This window comes from Gobio gobio (assembly GCF_949357685.1).
Source record: "Gobio gobio genome assembly, chromosome: 19".
NCBI lineage: Eukaryota > Metazoa > Chordata > Actinopteri > Cypriniformes > Gobionidae > Gobio > Gobio gobio.
The window spans coordinates 17,398,994-17,426,068 of NC_137112.1; the positions used below are offsets into that span (position 1 = coordinate 17,398,994).

Genomic DNA, 27,075 nt, shown 5'->3' on the forward strand with positions numbered 1-27,075 from the left:
GCCTGAGAATCCCATATCTGATCCAGCAGGTCATGTGTTTGTTAAGAGACTACGTTAACCCGACTGTAATGCTGTACTGTGGACAGTTTGTATAAAATGGTGGCTGCAAATTCAGGCAATTCACCCATCATCCAAATGGGGAATAGTCAGACATTTTATTGAGTGTATGGTTTTTGGAATTTGTGTGGACTACTTTAAAATGTTAATAAAGACATTTTAATCAAGGCTGATTCTATGTTAGTGTCCTCTGCAAGAAATGTTGTAGTCTCCATGTCAAAGACCCATCAATCAACAGTGTGTTTATAAAGTAAGGTCATTGAATTATTCAGATGACCAAGGGTCTAGTAATATTAACGACTCATCACAATTTCATCTAATGGTAAGCTAAATTTAGCAGGAGAGGAGAGGTGCCAAAATAAATATGCAACCATACTTTTTTTTTTTTACCAAAAAAAGAGAGAAAAGAACAACACTGCAGTAGCCTTCATCATATGCTCCATATAATTAATTCCAACATCCCAGAAGACTGGGAAATTGCATTGAATCTAAATTAATATTGTATTATGATCAGGCTTTAGGGAAAAACCAGACAAGTTTCAGCTTCAAAACTGAAGTTCTTGCATGTCTTTTAACAGAAATATCGGCCACACTTTATATAAGGTGGCCTTAACTACTATGTACTTATTGTGCTCATATTGTATTGCAACACACTTGTGCTGTTATTGAGGTGGATAGGGCTAAAGGTGTGGTGGTATGGGTAAGTTTAAGGGTAGGGTTAGGTGTAAGGGAAGGGTCAACAGTGTAATTATAAATGTAATTACAGAAATTAATTACAGATGTAATTACATGCAGCTAATTAAAAAAATGTAAGTACAATGTTAAAAACATGTATGTACACAATAAGTGCATTGTGTCAAATGATTAATTAAAATATTAGTACATAGCAGTTAAGGCCACCTAATATAAAGTAGGTCCGAAATATAATATATATGGGACATATCAATCGACGCTGACCACAACATGACTAAACCTTCATTAAAATGTCAGCTTTGACATCAAACATATTCTGAGGAAGGAAAAAATATCACACATCAGACCTTCTATTTATAAACAAAAGAAATTAGATAAGCTTTCTATATTTTGAACAACACCACTAAACACAACAACTGCAAACAAAAAACAAAAAAACATCTCAGGTTACGTCAGTGTCCGGTGTCTGAAGCACATGTGTAAACACAACAATTTTAATGGCCGATGACAGTCCATGACATCATTACCGGAGTTCCCTAGAGCAATGTACTTCACCAATTTTTTTGTTTAAAGGAGACAAACAAGACCCAGTGTCTCGTTCCCCTTCTCAGGGAACTATGGTTACAGTCATAACTTGAGATGTTCCCTTTTGAACTCAACACTGCATCATGGATTGATGCTGGGGGAACAAATACCCACTCCGCCATGCTGAGGGAATGCTTGCCGGCTCTTACTTAGCCAGGTCAGATGTGTCAATCATTCACGGCGCGTCCTTCCCTCAGGTCTTGTTATCCTACACCAGATCCATTCTTGTAGTGGCGTGGGCCATACATTCCAACAACTCATATGAGGGGCTGGCAGGCTGAGAGGGTTCAATGCAAGTAATATATTCACCTCTTCAACCGCACCTCTTCAAGCAGACGCTTGTCCCTCATCTCTTGAGAAGGCAGTCAAGTGTGAATGGAGCTTCCTCATCACAAATTAATCACAATGGGCGTATACAGAACCCATTGAGAACTGAACGCATATGCTCCTCACCCAATAACCAAATGTACAAATCGTGTGTCCTCAAGTGTCAGAAAACTGGGACACAGAGGCACACACTTCCCGAAACACTTGTCTAAGTTTTCCATACTAAATCGTCCTCGCACAGGCTACTACAAACAAATGGCTCCTGTGAAGACAAAAAAGCTGATGATATACATTGTAAGCACCTTCTTATACTTCTCTGTTAATGACATATCGGACTGTTGTCAGCCAATAAGATTATTGTGTTTACACACATTTATATACATGCTTCAGACCCCCAACACGCTGATGACAACGTTGAGCTATGAGCTATGTTCCCCATAGCTTCGTTCCAAGATGCAGTGTTGAGTTTCACTTCAAAAGGTGTATATATATATACAACTACTACTTGTTATATATATATGAATATGATGTTGAATGTGAACTGAACTGGCCTGTACAAAACTAAACAAAACTGAACCGGCCATTTAAAGATTAACTGTCATTTTCATTAGAATATTTCCAAGACTCGCCTAAGCAAACAACTTCTATAGTTGGTTCATGAAGCACCACCATCTTGTGTTTGAATAGCCAGCAAGGTTTTACTACTAGGAATAACATCTCGGTTGTCAGTTTCTATTATTCTCACATAACATTACATAAGTTCATAGACAAGACAAACTGTCTTGAAATGTCAAATATTATTACAGGTTAACCTGGAATTCTTGGTCACTTGCCACATTAAGTTAACTAATAATTTAGAATAATGATGGTGTCCATATAATATACAATATATACATGCTAAATAGCTATGCTCATTTTCTATCTCTTAGTGGTCTCTATAAGAATGCTAATAAAAAAAATCTCTCAAATCAATATTTCATGTCCATGTGTTTTTTACACAAGAATAATGTACAGTCAGTTGATCATTATAAAATAAACGTATTCCTAATTCCTGATCACTCTGTCGGTACTATCCTACTTGTAACACTTATCAAATGGCAGATACAATAATTCTTCAAATAAAATCTGGATTTACCATTTACCTCACTATGAATTTGTTTATTGCTATTACATTTCTCTTTCAGTAAAGTGGTTATTTTAGGCAATAGTTCTATGCCATGAATAAATGTAGACCAAGGTATTTGTGCATTCTTCATAAAGAAATTAAGGGGACTATCTATCTATCTATCTATCTATCTATCTATCTATCTATCTATCTATCTATCTATCTATCTATCTATCTATCTATCTATCTATAATAAAACAATCATTTTATTATAATAGTTTTATATAGCTCTGATGTTCATTGAGCTATGTCTAATTCAGAGTCTGGTTTAGGATGAAAACCAGTTTCCGAAAAAGACTGCTCAAATAATGTACATACGAATCTAATAAAATAAATCGTCACATTTTCTTTGTGCTCATGCAAAATTCAAGGTGATGGAGGCCGAAACACATTTACACATGATCCTTTCCTTACTTCTATGGACATCGAATGGCTTCAAATGGCTGATAAAAAGCTTTTATCATAACTTGAACAAGAAAATGACCCTCGAATTTGTGAATATTAAAGCCCATGACTCGGGCAGAGCAGATATCTTTGATGTTTTGTTGTTGACCTTGATCGTGATATTTTAGTTACGATATCAGACAAATTAAATCTTAGTTTTTTAGATCCCGGAAACAATAAGCATTGTGTTGTATCAGGCAGTTCATTTTAATCTTATTTAGGCATTAAATCTTAAGATTCGTGGGAAAACGCTTCTGGTGAGCAGCCCTCTCTGGCGCCCTCATAAATATTTTCATCAGGACCCAACACGTCTCACGGACACACATTTCATCGTTAAATTTAACGCACAAATACCCGCAAACATGCATGTGTTATGATCCATGATTTAACATATACGCCAATAGATTTAATTTGTTTAAATCTTACCTCATGTTCAGCAGCATTGGTGGTTTTTACTGGGCGTGGAGGCGCTGCTGTCTTTCTCTGTGGGGATGATGCCTTGCATTCAGTGATGCTGCGCGCTCTGATGTCACGCCTCTCTCTCTCCCTCCCACACACACATACGCTTTTCTCCTTCTCTTTTTAAAATTTTGATCGCGAACGTAAATAAAATATTGTCAAAATATGTAAAAAAAAAAATATATCTGTCAATATGTTATATATACATGTATATATATATAGGCTACTTACAGGCAAGTGTCATCTATATAATGAAGGTACATACATGATGTAAAAGAAAACTACGTTTTGCTGATTTGATGAAGGGTTTTCTTATTTGTGAGTAGAGTTTTGCAAAAAATAGCCAATAGCTAGTTACAAAAAAATGTGCTTATGCCATCAGAAAAAAACTGTAACATTATAGTCTTTCAATGGTGATGTATGACTTTGATTCACAGGCTCGCCATATAGTCCAAGAGAATAGTAAAAGTCTTTAGTGTGATATTTATGCATTTGGATTCTTTTATCTGAAATTACTTGCATGCATTTCATCAGCATGTGTTTTTTTTCTTGCACTTGAATGACCATTACATGTCATCCTCCAAAACATTTGTGTTGTTCCATAATAGATTTGAAGTATTGAGTGTGTATTATAGTTTTTTACAATCGCTATGACAATTTTAACTACTTTTAACAAATTTTGCTAAACTCTTAACGCAATTAGCACAACATCTGTCTGTGTAATTAACACATTTATTGTTGCTTTTACACAAAATGCATATAGTTAACACAAATTTAAAATGCTTGAACTTATTTTACACACAAGCTCAACTAAGACCAAAACAATGGATTTTTACTGCCAAATTTACCAATGCTTTAACACTCTATATCAGAACAGATAACACCTTTTCTAAACCTAACCTTATAGGCTAAAGTCAAGGTAAACAGCTTGTGTTCATATTGTGAATTGAAACACAAATTCATCCCTAGTATTTTATTCCATTGGTACTGAGAAACAGCCGATTGAAGTTATGCAAATATATAAATCACAGCTGATTCCTGTCTAGGAATTGTTCAGGTGTTGATGTTCTTTCAATCACATGACCATATGGTATACAGTAAAAGAGGACATCTTTGGGCTTATTTTGTGTGGAAAAAGGAACAATATAGAGCAACACAAAGAAAGTAAGAAAAATACCTGCATGAGGGAGAGGAAGATGAGTACCAGGACAAGGGAGAGGATTTGGACAAGGGCAAGGGAGAGGAATGCCTGGACAAGATCAAGGTAGAGATTGAGGAGTTAGAATGCATGGTGGTGCTCAAAGAAGGGCCGGAATTAGGGTAACTGATGAAATAAGAGCTACTATCATAGACCATGTCATAAACCACAGGCTATCATACAGAGAGGCTGGTGAACGAGTACAGCTAAATCTCAGCTGGGACACAATGGCATCCATTATCCAGATTTTTCAAGAAACCAACAGGACATTGTATAAGGGCTTCTCCTACTGCAACGTGTAAATCATTTTACCATGCATTACAGTGACTGTATGCCTCTGGTCCCTAAATGTATTTTAGGATTCAACATCTACCTCCCTCAGGGGCAGAGGAAAGCTCCTGAATGAAGAACAGGGACTTGCTATTGTCAACATGGTGATTGCTGATAATGAAATAAAACTGAAGGGCATTCTATAGAGCTACTCTGAGATGGGTCATTCATTTTTTGTATCGCATTTCTGCAGCAAAAGAAACAAAATGCATGCATTTACTAAACCTAACAAAACAAAAATGTGGAGTCCTCAAAAGACACACAATCTGTGATCAATAAAATATACTGTCTATTGTATAACGGCAGTAATACTATTAAAAAGTTATACTATTACTTTATTAAAAAATAATGCAGTTTCTGTAATTCCATCTAGTGTTAGTGCTTTTATGACATTGTGCTATGATTGACTAAATGCTCCTGTTGGAAGAGAACATGTGGTAGGGTTTTGGTCGACATAGTGTATTGTGTTAGTGTATTATCGTATTTTGAAAATTAGTTATGGAGTTTAGTTTACAATGTGTGATTTTGAGCATGAAATTAATCATTTTGGCAATTGCGTGAGTTGTGTTGGTGCGTTAAGTGTTTAGGAAATTTGTTAAAAGTATTGAAAAAATTGTCATAGCGATTGTAAAAAACTGTACAATTAAACTTTTCCCACAATTAGCAAAACCTTAGATTTGCACAACTGTAAGCACATTGTCAGCTTCACACTATTTGCAAAACATTACACACAGTGATTTGCCAAAAACTAAACACACTTGTATATACATCAGACACATAAGTATATCATGATGTCACTTCCTTGCAATTCCAAAGCACTGACAGTCAAATTACCACACCTATGAGCCAATCTGTTAAACATAGCCAACAGGTGCACAAACACATGATTGCTAAATTGTAGACAGGGGTAGAGAGGGGAAGAGAGGAAAAGAGGGGAAGGGGGGATGAGAGGGGAAGAGAGGAAGAGAGGGGAAGGGGGATGAGAGGGGAAGAGGGGGGTAGGAAGAGGTAGACCTGGAGTAGGATGTGGCCAAAGAAGACGGGGACCAAATTTATCAGATGTGATTCGGGCAACCTTGGTACCCATGGGTACTACTGAGTACCCATGGATTGACATTGAAAGAGGCTGGACAGAGACTTCAGCCCAACCTCAGCAGATATAAAAAACAATGAATGAATCGAATGATTTTACAATGTGGAGAGAAATAAATATTTTCATCAATATGCAGCATTGGTCTTGTGTAGTGTTTGGTGAACTATTGAATAGTTGCACTTTCTCTGTGTACTTCATTTACATACTCTAATCACTGAGAATTAGACTTGCTAAAATTGTTTTAGGTAAGCAACAGCAGTGTGTAACTTCTTCAAAACGATTGAAGTCATATGAAATGTGTGTGTTTTGAATGGTAACAAAATATTGTTCTTATGAAGTCGAGTATAGTTTTGACAAAAGTGTTCATTTTTGCAAATGATCTGAAATGTTGTGCTACTTTGGTGTAGGGTTGTGTTAATTGTGTGTAGTGTTTTGACAAACTGGGCCCTGGTTTAAAAATTGTGCTGAAGCAATTGAGAAAAAACTGTAACATACAGGGATCCAAATTTCAAGTACTGGTTTTTATTTACACATGTCAAAACAAACAAGTTTTTTTCCAAGTCAAAACACAAAATAGTAATTTCACTGAGAAAAAAAAAAGAAGTGATCTCTCTGGGGCCTAGTCCACACATACACAGGTATTTTTATAACCAGAGTTTTTCCTCCGTTTTAAAAACCATTGCGTTTACACAAGCACGGTTAAAAAAAAAATCTCTGTCCACATGAAAACGCAAAACCACGCTATGATTGGCTGCCTGATTTCCACAACGTTCACATCCACGGCACTGATGCACTGAGGAATGCCATGGGCTCAGTGAAACCCTTCTACAAGTTCCTTTACTCTGGACTCAGTGACAGGTAACTGTACACAGGGGCAGGGCCCAAGTGGACTGTAATAGCTTCACACACTTGCCTTACTATTTTGTATTATTGCATTCTGGCGCCTCTGTTCTGCAATACAATGAGATAACTGTGCATGTATCTGTATACATGTGATAAGAGCTGTTAGCAGAGTTAAAAAGCTACGTCCGCCATTGCGTAGTACACTCCACTCATGTAAACAAAAGAGATAACGGCGCACAATCTGACGTCAAACAAAGGAGAGAACAGCGCACACTTCGACTTAACAAGCCAAAATCTCCGGTTTCACCATTTACATGACAACGCTGTAACCGGATTTTCCGGAGTTTTAGAAAAAGTCTGGTTTCAGTTACCGGATACTGCGTTCGCATGTGGACGAACAGCCAAACAGTGTAGAAAAAGCTGAGGTTTTGAAAATACCCGCGTTCGTGTGGACAGGGCCTGGTTCCGGCCACAAAATTTTGTCTACATCATATGCAATGTCATCTAGTCCAAGGCACCGGGGAAAATATCTTCTGTAATTCTGTATCCAGGCCTGACATGATGCCTGGTCAATAGTCAGGCAGAGAAGAACTCTTCAATTGGATTCAAGAATGGAGAGTATGGGGGGAGGTTAAGTACAGTGAAGAGTGGGTGATCTGTAAACCGGACCAAAGCATCCCTATGGAAACTAACATTGTCCCATATGATGACGTATCTGGTCTGCTCTGGTCTCTGAACATTAATGAGCATGTCATGTAAGGTGTCCAGGAATGTAATAATGTGTGCAGTGTTATATGGGCCTAGGGTTGCATGATGGTGAACAAGACCATTTTGACTTATAGCTGCACACATAGTTATGTTACCACCACATTGTCCTGGAACATTGATTATGGCACGGCGTCCAATAATGTTCCTGCCACGTCTCCTTGTTTTAGTGAGGTTAAAACCTGCCTCATCCACAAAAAGCTGCTCATGACCATAGCATCTGCCTGTAGCTCCATCACTCTCTGGACAAGACAAAACAAATGCAGCACAGCAGGCCCATGCACAGCACAACAGTATGCACTTCCAGATTCAGTACCAATGATACTATAGCTTACCTGCACATAGTCATATCGCAGTTGCTTTACACGTTCACTGTTTCTTTCAAAAGGGACTTAGAAAGAAACAAATCATAGATTTGTTTCATTCGGATTCTATTGTGGGCAAGTACACAACATAATACAGAAATGCTCACATTGTCACGTGGATAATGCAGGAAACAGATGAGGATCCAATAGTGAGTGAAAAGATCTCTTTATTTACTGACAAGGACTCAAGGAATAAGTCCAAGGAATAAGTCTGTGGCAGAGGGGGCGTGGTTTAGCAAAGTCTGCACGGAGAGAGAGAGTCAGGAGAGTGACGGTGAGTAAGTAGGTCAAGTGCATAATGAGAAACACCTGTGTCTAATTGCAGTGATTGGCGCGGAGAGACGGTATATAAGCCAGATGGGAATGGGCCACTGAGAGAGAGACACTGGCTGGGAACTCGTGGCCGTGAGACGGACTGGACAAAGAAAACTGTACAAATTATTTGAGCCTGAGTTATTGGAAGCGCTGTGTGCGCACGTTTATGTTGTATAAAGAGAAGTTGAATAAAAACCACGAGTACCAGTCACGCTGACCCTGCCTTCTTCCTCCTTGTAAACAACGAACGTTTCACTACAGTGGTGCCGAAAACCGGGAGGAAGAAGAGTGCCGCCGCCAGGATGCAGAGCCCGTCAGGATCGCCGTTTGCGGACATCATCACATCACTCGCGGGCCTCCACCATCATCAGGCGCTCGTGGACATGAGAGAGGATCAGGAACGGCGGTTCCAGGTCCTCGTTCACGCCCAGCAGGAGAACCGCAAGGCGTTCCGGAGCTGGATGGGCCGGGAGGTTCGGGCCGAGCCAAAGCCATCAGCAGGCCCACCCACGCAGCTGCCTCTCACCAAAATGGGCGCACAGGACGTTCCTGGACCTGTTTGAGAAGACGGCTGAGGCCAGTGGGTGGGACGAGGATCATTGGCCGCTGCGCCTAATCCCTCTCCTAACGGGGGAGGCGCAAATAGCGGCCCAACAACTGCCGGTCCCGAATCTCCTGGTGTACCAAGACTTAAAGAAGGCCATCCTCCAGCGGGTCGGCCTCTCCCCTGAGCAACATCGCCCGCGGTTCCGATTGCTGGACCTGGGGGAGAGTGGCCGGCCCTTTGTACTCGCACAGCAGCTCCGGGACGCGTGCCGCAAATGGCTGATGGCTGAGGGAAGCGACACGGACAAAGTCGTCGATCTGGTGGTGCTGGAACAGTTTATAGCCCTACTGCCCACGAAGACAGCGCAGTGGGTCTAGTGCCACCGTCCGGAGTCGCTGGACTTGGCCATCCAACTGGCGGAGGATCAGCTGGTGGCGGACCCCTCCCTTCAGTCTCTCTCTCTACCCCTTCCCCTGTCTCTCACTCTCTCTCTCTCCCTCACAGGCCGGTCCCGATGCCACGGACTCGCCGGAGCCTACCACCGGGAGTCCCACCACGATGGAGGTCTGGGGGGAATAGGGAGTCACCGAATTCCGTTCCCGCTCCACCCCGGGAGGCGGGGCCTACCCATCCGGGACACACTTTTAACCCCATTCCTTCCTTCTCTCCGCGTCAATCCCTTGACCTGCTTCCTGCTCATAGAGCGGCGGGGAGGCCCGGGCCGGCCTGTTGGCGTTGCGGGGATCCGGGCCACTTCATCGATAGGTGCCCGGTCATGGAGGTGGGGACGCTGGTCCGGGTCCCGGACGCCCCGCAGGCTGCCCTCGATCAGGCTGGGTTGTACCAAATACCTGTGAGTATTGAGGGGGGTACTTATCACGCTTTGGTGGATTCCGGTTGTAACCAGACCTCCATCCACCAAAGCTTGATGCAACCGGGGGCATTGGATAGTGGCCGCATGGTTACGGTAAGGTGCGTGCACGGGGATGTTTTGAAATATCCACTAATGACAGTCACTATTCAGTTTCGGGGCCAAAAGCATAAAGTGGAGGTGGCGGTTAGTTCGCACCTCCGGCATCTGCTAATTTTAGGGACGAATTGGCCGGGGTTTAGGTTATTATTGGGAACGCTATGTGCGGATGTCTCCTGGGAGGACAGAGAGCACGGAAGGGGTGCGGCGGTGCAGGTGGGCGAGGCTGAGCCGGGACCTCTGGGAGTGGCTGCAGGGGAAAGGAGCGCTGTTGAAAGACTAAACCTTTCGGAGCGCGATGATTTTCCCCTGGAGAAATCCCAGGATGAATCGCTAAAAAATGCATTTGATCAGGTCCAGTCCATCGACGGTCAGCCTGTCCACCCTGCACGGCCGCTCTCATATCCGTATTTTGCTATTTTAAAAGATAAGTTGTATCGAGTGACCCAGGACGCTCAGACAAAGCAGGATACAACTCAGTTGTTAGTACCCAAAAACCGCCGGGAAATGCTTTTCCAGGCGGCTCATTGTAATCCGATGGCTGGGCATTTGGGAATGACCTCCACATTAAATCGTTTAATGACCCGATTTTTCTGGCCGGGCATTCACGAGAATGTACGCAGATGGTGTGCTGCATGTCGGGAATGTCAGTTGGTAAATCCGCCGGCCGCCCCAAAAGCGCCATTGCGCCCCCTTCCTCTCATGCAGGTCCCCTTCGAGAGAATTGGTATGGACCTCATCGGGCCATTAGAACGATCTGCACGAGGACATCGATTTCCATTAGTCCTGGTGGATTATGCAACTCGATATCCTGAGGCAGTAGCGCTCCGCACCATTTCAGCGAAGAGTGTGGCGGACGCACTGTTTAGCCTAATCTCCCGAGTGGGAATCCCGAAAGAGATTCTCACTGATCAAGGCACGCCGTTTATGTCACGTACGTTACGCGAGCTTTACGAATTATTGGGCATTAAATCGATTCGCACCAGTGTCTATCACCCACAAACAGACGGCTTGGTGGAACGATTTAATCGCACGTTAAAAACAATGATTCGTAAGTTCGTCCAGGATGACGCCAAAAATTGGGACAAATGGCTAGAACCCCTGCTATTCGCGGTACGTGAGGTCCCGCAAGCCTCCACGGGGTTTTCCCCCTTCGAGCTTCTGTATGGGCGTCAACCACGGGGGGTGCTTGACGTCATGCGAGAGGCTTGGGAGGAGGGACCCTCCGAAAGTAAAAATGAAATTCAGTATGTGTTGGACCTGAGAGCAAAACTCCACACTTTTGGGCGGCTCTCGAGGGAGAATTTGCTACAGGCCCAAGACAGACAGTGCCGCTTATATGACAGGGGAACTAGGATACGAGAATTTACACCGGGAGAGAAGGTACTTGTATTATTGCCCACGTCTAGCTTTAAATTACTCGCCAAGTGGCAAGGACCATTTGAGGTCACACGACGAGTTGGGGATCTCGATTATGAGGTGGTTAGAACGGACAGGAACGGGGCACGTCAAATTTACCACCTTAATCTCCTGAAAAAGTGGAGGGAGGTGGAGTCAGTGATGCTAGCGACGGTGGTGAGTGGAGAGGAGGATCTCGGGCCAGAAGTGAGTACCAAAGTGCAATCCCTTGCTCTGGCCCCAGGGGGAGATCACCTCTCACCCTTGCAGCTCACTGACGTAGCCCAGTTGCAAGCAGAATTTGCAGACGTGTTCTCGCCCTTGCCCGGTCGAACAAACCTCATTCATCACCATATTGAGACAGAGCCGGGTGTTGTGGTGCGCAGCCGGCCGATCGCTTGCCTGAGCATAAAAAGAAAATAGTTCAGGGAGAATTAGAGGCAATGCTGGACATGGGCGTAATAGAATAGTCCCATAGCGATTGGGCGAGCCCGAAAGTTTTAGTTCCTAAAACGGACGGCTCGATCCGTTTCTGTGTGGACTACCGCAAGGTGAACGCTGTGTCAAAATTTGACGCATATCCAATGCCTCGGGTTGACGAGCTGCTTGATCGACTAGGTACGCTCGCTTTTATTCGACATTGGATTTAACAAAAGGGTATTGACAGATCCCTCTGACACCATTATCCGAGGAAAAGACCGCTTTCACAACGCCGTTTGGATTACACCAATTTGTTACGCTTCCTTTCGGGTTGTTCGGGGCACCAGCCACCTTTCAGCATCTCATGGACCGAATTCTGAGACCGCATGCTGCATATGCCGCGGCGTATTTAGATGACATCGTCATCTATAGTAATGACTGGCAGCGGCATATGCAGCACTTGCGAGCGGTACTGGGATCGCTGAGAGGGGCGGGGCTGACGGCCAACCCGAAAAAGTGTGCAGTTGGGCGAGTGGAAGTCAGGTATCTGGGCTTCCACTTGGGCCATGGACAGGTGCGTCCCCAAATTGATAAGACGGCAGCAGTTGCAACCTGTCCGAGACCCAAGACCAAAAAGGAGGTGAGGCAGTTCCTGGGGCTAGCAGGATATTATAGAAGGTTTGTACCTAATTATTCGGACCTTACTAGCCCGCTGACTGACCTCACTAAAAAAAAAGCACCAGATACCGTCCAGCGGACGGAGCCGTGCCAGCTGGCTTTTTCCCAGGTGAAGGCTGCTTTATGTGGTGGACCGTTATTGCATTCTCCTGATTTTTCTCTTCCGTTTTTTTTGCAGACTGATGCGTCGGACAGGGGGTTGGGCGCAGTCCTGTCCCAGGAGGTGGGGGGTGAGGAGCGGCCGGTGCTGTACGTTAGTCGTAAGCTCTCTAAGAGAGAGACTAAGTACAGCACCATAGAAAAGGAGTGTTTGGCCATTAGGTGGGCCGTCCTCACCCTCAGATATTACCTCCTGGGAAGGGAGTTCACCCTCTGTTCGGACCACGCACCCCTGCAGTGGCTCCACCGTATGAAGGATACCAACCCGCGGATCACCCGTTGGTATCTAGCTTTACAGCCTTTTAAGTTCAAGGTGGTCCACAGGCCGGGGGCCCAGATGGTTGTAGCTGACTTCCTCTCCAGAAATGGGGGGGGGGGGGGGGGGGGGGGCTGCAGGCCGGATGGGGCCTCGGCCTGAGTCGAACGGTGGGGGTATGTGGCAGAGGGGGCGTGGTTTAGCAAAGTCTGCACGGAGAGAGAGAGTCAGGAGAGTGACGGTGAGTAAGTAGGTCAAGTGCATAATGAGAAACACCTGTGTCTAATTGCAGTGATTGGCACGGAGAGACGGTATATAAGCCAGATGGGAATTGGCCACTGAGAGAGAGACACTGGCTGGGAACTCGTGGTCGTGAGACGGACTGGACAAAGAAAACTGTACAAATTATTTGAGCCTGAGTTATTGGAAGCGCGGTGTGCGCACGTTTATGTTGTATAAAGAGAAGTTGAATAAAAACCACGAGTACCAGTCACGCTGACCCTGCCTTCTTCCTCCTTGTAAACAACGAACGTTTCACTACAAAGTCCAAGAAGAATGTCTGAAGCAGGCAGAGAGATGAAGGAGACAGGCATGGCGTGACACAGGGATGCAATGGGCAAGACCAGGCAACGGGAACTCCAGGAAGCGGAATCCTCAACACACGACCACCAGGGAGGACGACTGCACACGAAAACACACCAGGACAAACTGCAACGATCGACAAACACAGATAGCAGGTGAGGCAATTATATAGGCAGGTGAATGAGGTGCAGCTGATGGTGATGATGATTGCTGTGATCAGTGACCACGCCTCAGACACAACCAAACATACATCTAAAGAGAAATGAGCCAGTGAATCCATGTATCGTGACACACATTGTGTATGTTTTTGAAGGTGGTGTCATCCTCAATTATGCGCTGCTGAATTTCTCGTAGCCTTATGGAATTATTTGAACAGTGAACATTTTTCCTCTGCCCCCAGCATCTGGACTTCTAGCAATTCTGTAAAGTAACAATTTCAGTATTTTTACATGTATGGTATTGTTGTGTTGCTCATTAGGGTATGGCAGTGCTACAAAACTTAGTGCAAAGTTACTGTACTAACCGATTCTCATTTCGAAATGTCCTTATGATGCTTGCTACAGTTTAGCGGCTCAAGTTAGGCTAAACCTGTTGGCCAGCTTCCCTCAGGGTCATTCCATGGTTGATTACATGGTCCACTATTGTAGCTCTGATGTCATCAGTAATTCTATTTCTTACTCTTCTTACCCTTCCTCTTCCCCCTCTGCGTCCCCCTCTTGCTCCTCCTTGTCCTCTTCCTCTAACTTCACCTCCTTGTTCTTGTCATCCTCTCCCTCTCGCTTCTTCACCTCCGCGTCCTCTTCCTCCTCATCTTCCTCCTACTTCTTCACCTCCACGTCCTCTTCCTCCTACTTCTTCATCTCCACGTCCTCTCCCTCGGGCTCCTCTAATTCTCACTCTTCTCACTCTTCCTGCTCCCTCCATTGTACTCCACACGTACAGTTTACCTGTGGCTTATTTATAGTGCTTAAGCTGACTGCAAAGTGAACTAATTATCTAAAACAGTTTTCACATGTGACAGTGTACCAGACAGTTGGCAAAATAGTGTAAATAATAGCCATACATGTGTATAGTTTTGCTAGGAGTGTGTTGATCATTTGGAAATTGAGTGTAAAGCAGTCAGCTGTGTTCCGCAAAAAAAGAGTGCTGTGCAGTGGATTGTACCTACAGTTTTGCAAAGTGTGTGTTACAAAACTGCAAACTGAGTGCAAAGCAGTGTTTGTGCTTTTAGTTTTACAAACTCATTGAGTGTTTTTGTTATAAGTATTAATAGTTTTATAAATTGTGCTATAAGAATAAAACAATGAAATAACACATTCATAGTCAAGTCAAGTCACCTTGATTTATATAGCGTTTTTTGCAACACAGATTGCCTCAAAGCAGCTTTACAGTGATAATAGGAAATTCATTTTGCTTTAGAAAAAAGCTAATGTAAGATTTTGATTGATTAATTTCTGTTGTAAAAACTGATTAGTTATTTAATTTGGCACCACTTAAACAACACCATCCTCAGCTAAAACATAAAACCCCCAATGCGTTCCGAACGCCCATCCACACGCCAACAGCACCTGGTTGCCAGAGAACCATAGTGGTTAATGTGAAACATGTCTGATGAGACGCACTCTCTTTGAAACAAAAAGCTGTCACTATCACAGGTAACATGGCTAATATATTAAAACAGGTTTCACTTTGGTTAGCATTTTACATTCAAACATCAAGATCATCATGAAATAAACTATATTGTGATTCATGTTGTGTAAAAATTAAGATACAGTCATTTATATATATATATATATAAATTGGTCAGTAGTCTTATAAAAAGTCAGTAGTCTTTTTGCAAAAGAGTAGGCTAATTTAAATGGCATGCCATTACATCATACGTATTAAAGAAAATTATTTCGAATTTAGCGTTAAGGCGCATGTGACCATGAAGTATGATGCTAATGAGTTTTTAATTATTATTATTATTATTATTTTGGTAACACTTTAGTATGGGGAACACATGTTCACAATAAACTACAACTTTTGCTTAAAAAAAACTCCTAATTTACTGCTTATTAATAGTTAGTAAGGTAGTTTTTGTAGCGTTTAAATTTAGGTATTAGTTAGAATTAAGGGATGTAGAATAAGTTAATGCAGAATAAGGCATTAATGTTTTATAAGCAATAATAAACAGCCTATATCCTAGTAATATGCATGCTTATAAACAACTAGTAAATAGCGAGAATTTAACCCTAAAATAAATTTATTTTTTTTACTAACATTCATGTTGGCCTACTTGAGATATAGGCCTACACGTTACATGCTTGTTCATTCCCTGTATAATAATCGAATCTCTCCAACACTGCATGCTGTCTTGAAGGTTTTATAGGCTTAATTTACTGTAAAATGATTGCTTTGACGATGCATCAGAAAACCATTGGAGGGAGACAAATACTAATACACTACTGAACAAAAGTGGTCATCCTGACGCCAAGATGAGCACACCTTAGATAAGCGTGGGAGTCTGTTGTTTTTACAATATATAGCTATTGTGTGTGTGTGTCATTTGTTTAAATTAAAACATAAGAGTAAGTTAAATGCATGCGTCAATGCGTAGGCTAAATCATACAACCTGATTACATCAGCAGGTGCACGCATGGTATCTGATCCCCAATCTCAAAATAATGTGTTGTATGATGATTTAACCATATATAACCATATCGCCGTTTATAGGCCTATACATTTTTACCGGTGCGTAGGCTACTAATAGCCCAAACAGATCTGAATGTTAGTCCTTTTATTTCTTGTATTTGATAAAACACTATTTTCTTATAGATATTGAAATTGTATCCTTCCAGTTTCTCCATCCATGCCTAGTGTGGGCCAATAAAGGACAAAATGGTGTTTTATTAATGTAACATCCCCCTTTAGTGACGGAACAATGTTGTGTGATCAACATGGCGTAGATGGAGAACAGTTTTTACGGTATAGAGCAGGTGGGGTTTTTGTTCTCGTCGTGTAACGGGACACAGGACGCGGGGGTGAGCCGCATATCGCGTGCTTGCGTGCGTCAGAGAGGACGTGGTAGGACAGCTGGAGCGCGCGCGCCCGCCCGCCCAAAGAGCAATAACAGCATTTTCAGCGACATCACTCGATTTACGCCATGCAAATAACACGAGAAAATGAAACGGGACTGGTACGGCAGAGAATGTAAGACATTTGTCGTGTATCTGATCTCCTAATGCTTCCTATAATTTATGACTAACAAGATTTGGGACGTTGCAACACAGTCGCCAGGTAAGAATACATTGCTTTCACTTGCTATATGTACATAATTGTTTTAATATGTAAAGCATTTAGACAAACGCGGCTTTCATGTATCGATACGCTCCTGTGACGCGCGTCCTTGTATAATTTCGTGTGACGGACCGCAATAGCATCTTTAGGCGCACAGCAACGTATGACTTTGAGGAGCCTTTGCATTTTGTTATCCATCGCCTGCGTGCGCGAACGATACTCATTTGGCGACAAACAAGCGATTATATATTAAAAAATATCGTTCTCTTCCTTCTTATAATGACGTTTCGTTCGGTGCGAATTCATGTGAAAGCTCGGATGATTCGTTTCCGTATGAATGTGAACGAGACGCGATTAAGTTAAAAGAAATTTTAAATAGCGTGTTCTGTTATCCACGGCCTCTCATTGCTTCGAAATGCTTGTTCATTCATGTTGCATTGCCTATATGTGCTTTATTGCCCAACTGGCTGAGTGAAAATAACAGGATGCCTGTTTTGAATGTTGCCTATGTATTTACGCGCAATATTAACGCTAGATGTAACAGCAAACCCCGTTGATTAAAAGATGCGGACAATCTCAGATCTGCATTCTACCAGTGATTTCAAGGACTCAGGATCGAGCTTGAGTAAGAATTTAGTTGGTGGGTTGTGGTATTTTTAGACATCACATGTGATAGACGTTTGCATGTCTCCTGTCGCCTTCTAGATCACCTCAATTACACATTTCCTCACCTCAGGGGAAATAGCTGTAGATTTTAAGTATTTTTTCGGAAAATTCAAATAATCAGTCTGGATCAGTTAATTATTTTGTCTACGAATAGCCTATAAGAAAAAAATCTGAGATAACATATTTTCCTTTCACTATAAATAGTTTCTTTCACCTCATTGTATAGGCTGCAGTGACGTAAATTAAACCCACTGTTTGCCAGTTGGTTACTAGGGTAACTGACAGAAAGATGACATGCAACATTAGAAATCGTTTTTTTTTTATTTTACCCACGTCTTCTTTTTTTTAGTATCTCTGATGACATTCTCTCATTCTTGTTTTTGCTCATTCTGTCAATCACCCTATACATGCCCTAGAGGTCTGTTTCCACAGCAACCGGAGAATTCCCATAGTCCCAAAAACGATGCACAACTGAGAAATCCCTAAGTGGCTCAAGGAGAATCTCTAATACAGCTTAGGTGTACAAAGGCCTGATGTATGCAGTCATCATGCAAACTGGTACAAACCAGCAGAAAACTAATGCAATATTATCTTCTGTGGTGCCTCAGTGGGCATCGCGCACCCATAGCCAACCAAGCAGACACAGGCTTTGGAATATTAACCATGGCAAAATCATTGTAATCCATAGTTTTAAAGTAGCTCAATGCGTTATAAAACGAAGCAGCAGCAATATGATAAATAACACCAATGTTCAATAAATAGATATTTATTGATATTAATAATATTAATGACCCATTCACACCAAGGATGATAACCATAACAATAACAATAAAGTTTTAATAATTGTTCTAATTCTAAGAGAATAGTGAAATCCAAACAGCTATAGAGATAACGACACAATGGACTGATATCACTGTTATCATTTCTAGAACAATTTTTCCAGTTGATGAACTGTAAAAACATTTGGTAAATCATAATAATTATATAAAAAGTTGAAATTATGACATACTAAATCGAAAATATTAATAAAACATCACATTAAAAGTCATAATAATGAAATTATAATTACAAGTCATTATTATTACATAAAAGCTTGAAAATATGATGGTCACATTTTTAATGACTTTTTAGGTCATCCTTTTGACTTTTTATGTTATTATTTAGAATTTTTGTCATTTCAATTTTTTATTTAATGATTATTACTTAGTATGTCGTACGTTTGACTTGTTATCTCATAAGTAGGACTTTCATTATTATGAATTTTTATGTGCTAATATGATATACACAAAACATCTTTTCTTATTTGGCCAAAATGGGCTTCCCTACACTTGAGAAATCCAATTAGTAAATCCAATTATGTCATGACAACGCTGATTAGCTGATGGCACCACAAAAATGTGAACTATCCTGCTTCATCCTTTTTCACTACTCCCATAGTGTATGATTGCAGCACACATATATGTTTGTATTGAACATTTATGGAGCATATTTTGTGTAAAAATAAATCATAAAAGTAGTTTATTTTGTTTAAAAAACGTTTAATAAATAAAAGCATACATATTTGTTTTTATTTTTATTTGCGCCTTTCACCTCTTTATATATATGTGTGTGTGTGTGTGTGTTTGGGGAGAAGAAGATCTTCCTCATCCAGTCATTTATTTATCATGGATCTGGCATTTATCTTTCATATCACTCTTCCATGGTTCTCAAACAGCATGTCGCATCTCTGCGCATTACCTCCAATTGGGGGCATTTACTAACTCTCAATATAAAGTGCCTGACCTCTGGTCAGTTTTACTAGGAGAGAAAAATGATGGAATATGAAATGTATGAGTCAGTTTTATGAAAGATTGACTTTGGTTCTATGCACATAGAAAAACAAAATGACTTACATATTCAAAACTTCTTTCCACTCATTTTATGCTTCAAGTAAAAAGAAAGGAAGATGCTCATCTGGTCTCTGTTCATCTGAGTGATAGTAATCATTACTGCTAATTCAGAAGAACCGCTGAATTTTAGAGTAGATGTGTGACCCACAGAGTATTTTCAAGCTCTTAAAAATTCAGACAGGTTCTCTGTTCATCAGACCGCATTGGTCTGGTGTGTGTACTATATGGAGTCTATCTTGTAAAAATTAGGCATTTCGTTTCTCTGTTGAGAATGTCAGGAAGTGCTACAAAAATTCAGTAAGATGCCAGAAATATCTGGTGTGAACTTGCTTTCCACAGGAGACTGGGTCCAACGGCTGCTTCACAGCAAGACAAATGAGTCATTAATAGATGACCTTGATGCTGATGGCAGCAGAGACCATCCTACTCAGTTCACAAAGGCACACAGACATACAGTGGCATACACTAATGTATAGAGATAGAGAAAGAGAGAGAGAGAGAGAGAGAGAGAGAGAGAGAGAGAGAGAGAGAGAGAGAGAGAGAGAGAGAGAGAGAGAGACTCAAACATTCAGGAAAGTTCTGAACATTAAAGATCCACCATATAGGAATACTGGAACACCATATCATTATTTCTAAAAAAAAAAAAAAAACAACAAAAAAAACATATATATATATATATATATATATATATATATATATATATATATATATATATATATATATATATATATATATATATATATATATAATTGTGTTTCTTTCTCATTCTTTCTCATTCTTTCTCATTCTTTGTAATTAACTGTGAAATCTACTAGCAATTTCAGATGGGTTTTTTTATTGTCAGGCAACCCTGTCACCAATGATATCGTGTAGATCTCATGACAACATTAATGAAAATAAAGGAATCAGAAATTATATTGTGCTTTAAGATAATTAAGCCAATTTTAAGAATTTTTTTTATGTCCTTACAAATTATAGATGAAATGTGCCATTTCTGAGCCACTAGCATCAAACTATCATTCCAAACACTTACCCAAGTTGGTCAGAAACCAGAGAGTCCTGCCAAAAATGCACACTGTTGATTGTGTCGATGTTGCAATATTGTGCTAGTCTGAGAGCTCAAACAAACAGATCCATGTTTTGATAGTGCCACACAGCCACAGTGTTTACACATTTGGTGGAATCGGCCTACAAATGGTTTATTTTAAACCATCTCATGTTAAGCTGGGATAGTGGGAAAACTGAAATGACTTTGAAGAAAATTTTCCCCGAAAACTCCCATTGCCCTAATGCAACAAAAAATTCCTTTAATTTTAGGGTAAAATGTGAGAAAAATAAGGACACACAAAAGGGACACGCATATATTGTTGTTTTATGTTTATCCCGTTAATAATTACAGCACAATCTTTGGAGGAAAAAAAGAGCTTCCTGATTTATGATGTAGTTATGTGTAAAAAGTGAAAACAATAAAATATATAAATCTCAAACATCAGTACAGTATAATGTTTATGAGAAGCACATAGATAAAACATATGATACCATTCTAAAAGGACATTTAAAAAAACAAGACGTGAGTTTACATCATTAAAGAAACACACCGACTTTTTGGGACTTTAGCTTATTCACTGTATCCCCCAGAGTTAGATAAATCCATACATACCATTCTCATCTCTGTGCGTGCCATAGCTCTGTCTGACGCACCCACCGCTAGCCTAGCTTAGCTCAAATACTGGAGGTAAACGGCTCCATCTAGCCTACTGCTCAATAAGTGACAAAATAACGCCAACATTTTCCTATTTACATGTTGTGTATAGTTACATTGTGTACTAAGACCGACGTAAAATTGCGTAAAGTTGCGATTTTCTAGACTAGATTTTCTATCTAACTCTGGGGGATATGGTGAATAAAGTCCCAAAAAGTCAGCGTGTTCCTTTAAATATATTTCAAATGACAATAAAAAATTAATAATAATAATTTAGTGTGTGAGTAGTGGTGAGGCATAGCAATTTGTTATTTATTTTTTAATTGTTTTATTTAATAATTAAATTATAATATACATTCAGTGGCTTTACATTTCCATTTACTCACTATAAACAAGTTCATATATATTATTGATTTTAAAAACTATCACTGATTTATTGGTTGCCCATTTTCATTCCATACTTGTCGGTATGGGCAAAATCCACTATAGGATATTCAAACAGATGGTGTAATAATGTAGTAGGTCACTTGGAGATGTACCAGGTCTTCCTTTCCTTGTTAATAGATTGATTGGAATAGGCTAGAAGTATTTTTTTCCTGGTTTGATGTTTGGAAATTAGAATGTTTTCAAAATCTCTATTCATTTGTGTTTAAATGTTCACCTCAGAAGACACATTTATATTGGATACTCTTCTTATGTGGATGTGTAGCAAATTAAACCTTTTTCCTTTTTCAGATCTCAGGGGATAATTGAGTCTTAACCGCCACATACCCCGATAAACCTGAGCAGCATGCCAGAGCAGAGTAATGATTACCGGGTGGTGGTCTTTGGAGCAGGGGGCGTGGGCAAGAGCTCCCTGGTTCTGCGCTTCGTTAAGGGCACCTTCAGGGACACCTACATCCCTACGGTGGAGGACACATACCGGCAGGTCATCAGCTGCGACAAGAGCGTATGCACTCTGGAGATCACGGACACCACTGGCAGCCACCAGTTCCCTGCTATGCAGCGTCTGTCCATCTCCAAGGGCCACGCCTTCATCCTGGTCTACTCCATCACCAGCAGGCAGTCGCTGGAGGAGCTGAAACCCATCTACCAGCAAGTTCTGGCCATCAAAGGTAATGTGGAGAACATCCCTATCATGCTTGTGGGTAACAAGAGTGACGAGACCCAGCGCGAGGTGGAGACCAAGGAGGGCGAAGCTCAGGCAAACATCTGGAAATGTGCGTTCATGGAAACATCAGCCAAGACCAACTCCAACGTGAAGGAGCTTTTTCAGGAGCTCCTGAACCTGGATAAGAAGCGGGATATGAGTCTGAACATGCGCTCCAGCAAGCAGAGACGTGCAGACAAGCTGAAGGCGAAGTGCAGTGTGATGTAGGAAGCTGGATCCATGGTTGCATCACTCAACGCGTAACTGACTCCTTGATAATGTACATAAGTCCCTCAACTTAAAGGAACAGTTAGCCCAAAAAATGAAACTTCTGTCATATTTACTTTTCATCCTGCCGTTTTAAACCCATATGATTTTTTTTTATATAGAATTGTACTGACCAAACTTGTCCATGCAAACAAAAATGTCATTGAAATTTTCAATTTGACTTTTGAGGTGTATTCCAAGTCTTATAAGGGAAGTCATATGATATCATTTATTAACTGTGTGAATTTTAGAATCATAACCATAATTTGAACTCATTAATGAAACAGTCAGACTGATTTTGATTCAAGCAAACAATTTGTTCACAAATTAGATATCATTACAAATTGCACTAACGTGCCAAATTGATCCAAGGTGGATGTAAAACTTTAAAGTAAATAATCATTTCAGCCATTTCCCCACGCAAATCTATTGAATGGCTTCATAAGAATATTGGAATTCAGTGCACAAGTCATATGGGCCACATTTATGAAACCTTTATGGTTTTTATATTTCTTTTTTGTTTTCAATGGCAGAAAGCCATGCATGTTTGGAATGACACAAGGGTGAGTAAAAGATGACAGAACTTTCATTTTTCGGTAAACTTTCCCTTTAACTATAGATTCCTCTCAGTCTTAATCAGGTAATCTTTAGTGTGCATCCAAACCTTCAATCGTCTCCCCTCCCCTGTATGTTCTGGCTCCTGTAGTGACTCTATGTTACAAGACTATAAGAGCTGACACATGAAGCAGGGAGGACGTCCCACTATTCTCACACATGCTCTCTCTACTGCTTTTTGTGGACTTTTTATTGAATTCAAGACAGACCAAATCATCAATGTGGCCATTTTTATGTCTGGCTGTGGCTTTAATGGTACCGTGTCGAAATGCAGACATAAATGTCTTGAACTGGTTATGCATTGTATGGGATTCTCGTCCAAAGAAGGAAAAGGCCTGGACACAGCTAAGGAGGCGACAATATCTGCTCTTCCAAATTACATAGCAGCACAAAAGCAAATCGGAAAACAATTCGGGACGAAGGACATTTAGTTAACCGGCTTGCCAGTGATGTAACCTGGTTTAACAGAGTAAAGTGCATAATGCATGTCTGATGATATAAACTACCTTCATATTAAATGTGATTGAGATCTTTTCATTGAGAACAGAGCTATACCTTATTGAAGCACAGTGAATAAGTCCTAAATGTGATAATTTCTAAAAGCTATCTTTTGTGAGGGGGGTGGGGATTTGGGGGTGTCGATTGGTGCTTTGTTTTAATCTGTTTTGTTTTTCAAGTGTTGATGGCACTCGAAAATCTTAATATATGCATTTCATTATCTAACTGAAAACATATATCCTGTATGTGAAATCTATGTGTATTATCAGCACTAATGAAAGCCCCTGTACAGCCCCTGTTTTTCTGTCGGTGTCTATATTTCCTCTGATAATTTAATGCCATTTGCTTTAGCAATACATAATATAAAAGCACTTTTAGAATCTTGAGCACATTCAAAACACAGAGCATTAACCTTTACAAAAATTTTCTTGTCAAACACTCTGCGTTTACAACTTTACTGCAGATACAGTGTTTATTCAATAAATATTATGTGAGGGACCAGAAAAATAAAGAAGCACAAACAAAAGGGAATTAATTACTGCTTGTTTTCTTTTGTGGTTTTGAACATCTATGTACAGTATACAGTGGCCCCAAAAGTATTTAGATACTTTTGGACCCTCATGTCATGTGTAAAAATGCCATTGCATGACAATGCAAATGCACTAAATTTATATACAAAATATTAAACCAAGTGGCATTTGGAAACACATGAAGTTTTTCTTAGAACTAATGGCACTTATGAGCCATGTGTCAACAATTATCAAGGTGATTCTTACAGGATGCATGAAGTAATTGCATTATATAGAACAGTATTAATTGATTTATCATTTATAACTTAAACTCTTGTGATATCCCTTACGAAAAATAAGTTTATTCAAGTGTGCTATTAGTATACTTCTTTTAAACAAAAAAAATAAGAAAGTATAATTTCATTCTACTTTTTATGTATTTCTCAAAAATTGCACTTAAGTATACTTGATACTGACAGAAAGCTCTAAGTATATTTAGACTATACTCAATCTTTTGTACTCAATTTCTGTACTCAATCTTTTGCTTGAGATATACTTAATAGTATAATGAAGTATTCTAAGTATACTTGGCTTGTAGTTGTGTTTAATCTTTTTATTGAGTGGCCTATTAAATGTTAGTACTATTAAATATTTGTACATATTGTCTTATAATCGTACATTGTTTGAAAATATGGATTTATAAAGAAAACAGATATGTTCCTCTTCAGTCGGTCATGTTCAACGTACGTCGGACGTCACCGACAAATTGGGATCACTTCTGGGAGCCCTATCAGCTGCGAGCGTATACAGAACGGGCCAATGGCCATTGGCGTGCGAGATTTGCATTTCGTGTTCCACCCGCAGTGCGGGTATAAATACGGAAGTGGATGTAGCGCACATTTGTCATTCACTTTGGAGCCGATTGTGTGCTGCTGAAGAATGTTCCTGTTTACACAGTGAGAGAAAAAGAACGAAGAGGAGAAGTTTTGAGTGTTGGTGTGAAGACACGACAGCGAGGACCACAAGCTCACTGAGAGCAAAACTGCTGTTATCACAGCAACACTGATGGTTCGGTGGGGCAATCCATGTGAGTGCAAAACACAGGCTGCACTATTCCCTGTGTTTTTGCTATGACTATGTCCCTGTGTGCTTCAGCACGTTAAAGAGCTTTTCCCCTAAGAGAGTACATGGGTGTGACACGGCGTCTTTTTCAAGATGTCATTCCACCCGTGTGTTTCTGGATGTGGTCGTTCCCTGCCACCAACTGACGGTCACAACCGTTGTCTTGTGTGTCTGGGCATTCAGCACGCTGAGGCAGCATTTGTGGATCGTTAATGTACCCACATGACTATCTCTGCGTTGAGGTCGAGACTCACCTACCTTCGGGAAGGCAGAGTCCCCATACCTATACCCCGATCTAGAGCTATTCCTGCTATGGATGAAGACTCAGCTGCGTTGCCTCCCTCTGGGAGAGTGGCGTTGACAGAGACGGACCCAGAATTGACAGCTATGCTATCTCGGGCCACCAAAAAGGTTGGCTTGTGTGGAACCCTCCACTGTGTCCCGAGCCTTCTAGGTTGGATGATTGGTATCTCGGGGTGGTCCGCGCCCTGCCCAAGTGCCCTTCTTCCTGGAAGTGCATGAAGAACTCACTAGCTCATGGACGACACCTTTTTCTGCCAGAAAACGGCCCAGTGGCTCTTCACTCCTCACTACCTTCAATGGCGGGCCAGCCAAGGGGTACGTGGAGATCCCTCCTGTGGAACTTCGTCCAGCATTTCTTGGCAGCCCAGAAGCAGATAGAGGCCATAAAGCACATCCTGCCCCGGCGTGCCCCCTGCCGCCGCCCCCCGCTCCTGCAAAAAGCCCAACAGCAGCCTCCATCAGGGCAACAACGTGGAGCCGGCCACAGGAAGGCCACCCAGCCTGTTCAGGCCATTGCCAAACTAGGTGAGACAGGCCACCCAGAGATGGAGGGGACAGCTCATCGGGAGGTGGTGTCCGCACCCCTCCCTCCCCCGGAGGAGAGCTGGGGGAGAATCTTTTGTACAAATCGAATTTGTGTTCTGCCACTAAACTTCAATAAAAGAGCTGTTTCCAATATCTCTGGATGCCAAGAAAGCGCGCTTGGCGGTGTACAACTCTATACCTTGTCACCCTTGGTTCACTCCACTCCACTAGGAGTGTTGCCTCTTCCTGAGCACTGGCACATGGCAGATATATAGAGCTGCGGGCTGGCTGACATCTAACATATTCGCTAGATTCTATAGCCTCCATGTAGAGCCGGTTTCTTCCCGTGTGCTCGTTTCAACCAGCCAGTAACACTGAGGTGCCCGTTCTAAGTGCCGGCTTGCTGCACCATTCCCCTCCTCATGGTGTGCGCTTTATTGCTCCAGTAAGTTCCCCAACTAGGAGAACCCTGTTGAGTTCCTCCACCACCATATGGCTGTCAGATGTGGAGGAGCATCTGACGCCAGGGCCAGTAGCATAAGCGCACCCCAGTGCTGCGTTCCCCAGCTGAGCTAGGTGCCATATGTTGTGACTCCTACGGCGGTCCCATATGTATATTTTTCCACGGTTATGGCTCCCTACGGCGAGCCTGTGTGTTTCCCTTGGCAGAGTCGGTTGCTGTACCATCACTGTATGGCCGAGTCAGTAGTTTGGCTCCTCAGTGAAAAACAAATATGCGCTGCATCCACTTCCATATTTATACCCGCACTGCGGGGCTGAGCGCGAGATTCAAAACCTGCACGCCATTGGCCCGAAGCTGTAGTGATCCCAATTCGTCGGTGATGTCCGACGCACGTCTCCATTCCTTCCCTCCTTCAGGGAACAAGGGTTACATACATAA

At 41.5% G+C, this 27,075-nt stretch overlaps 2 protein-coding genes across 2 annotated transcripts in view; one reads left to right on the plus strand and one right to left on the minus strand.

The window, feature by feature from the left end:
* apc2 (APC regulator of WNT signaling pathway 2) overlaps positions 1-3,772 on the minus strand; it is a 56,256-nt gene extending 52,484 nt beyond the window's left edge. The window contains exon 1 of the mRNA XM_079844082.1: positions 3,698-3,772. The gene's annotated coding sequence lies outside the window, so the exon portion shown is untranslated. The remainder of the gene's footprint in view (positions 1-3,697) is intronic.
* A 12,911-nt stretch (positions 3,773-16,683) lies between these two features.
* diras1a (DIRAS family, GTP-binding RAS-like 1a) lies at positions 16,684-24,814 on the plus strand. Its single transcript, XM_079844216.1, has 2 exons — positions 16,684-16,928; positions 21,921-24,814. Exon 2 carries the CDS (start codon positions 21,976-21,978, stop codon positions 22,561-22,563), a length of 588 nt encoding a protein of 195 aa, XP_079700342.1. The 5' UTR covers positions 16,684-16,928; positions 21,921-21,975; the 3' UTR covers positions 22,564-24,814.
* Positions 24,815-27,075: the final 2,261 nt, after the last annotated feature.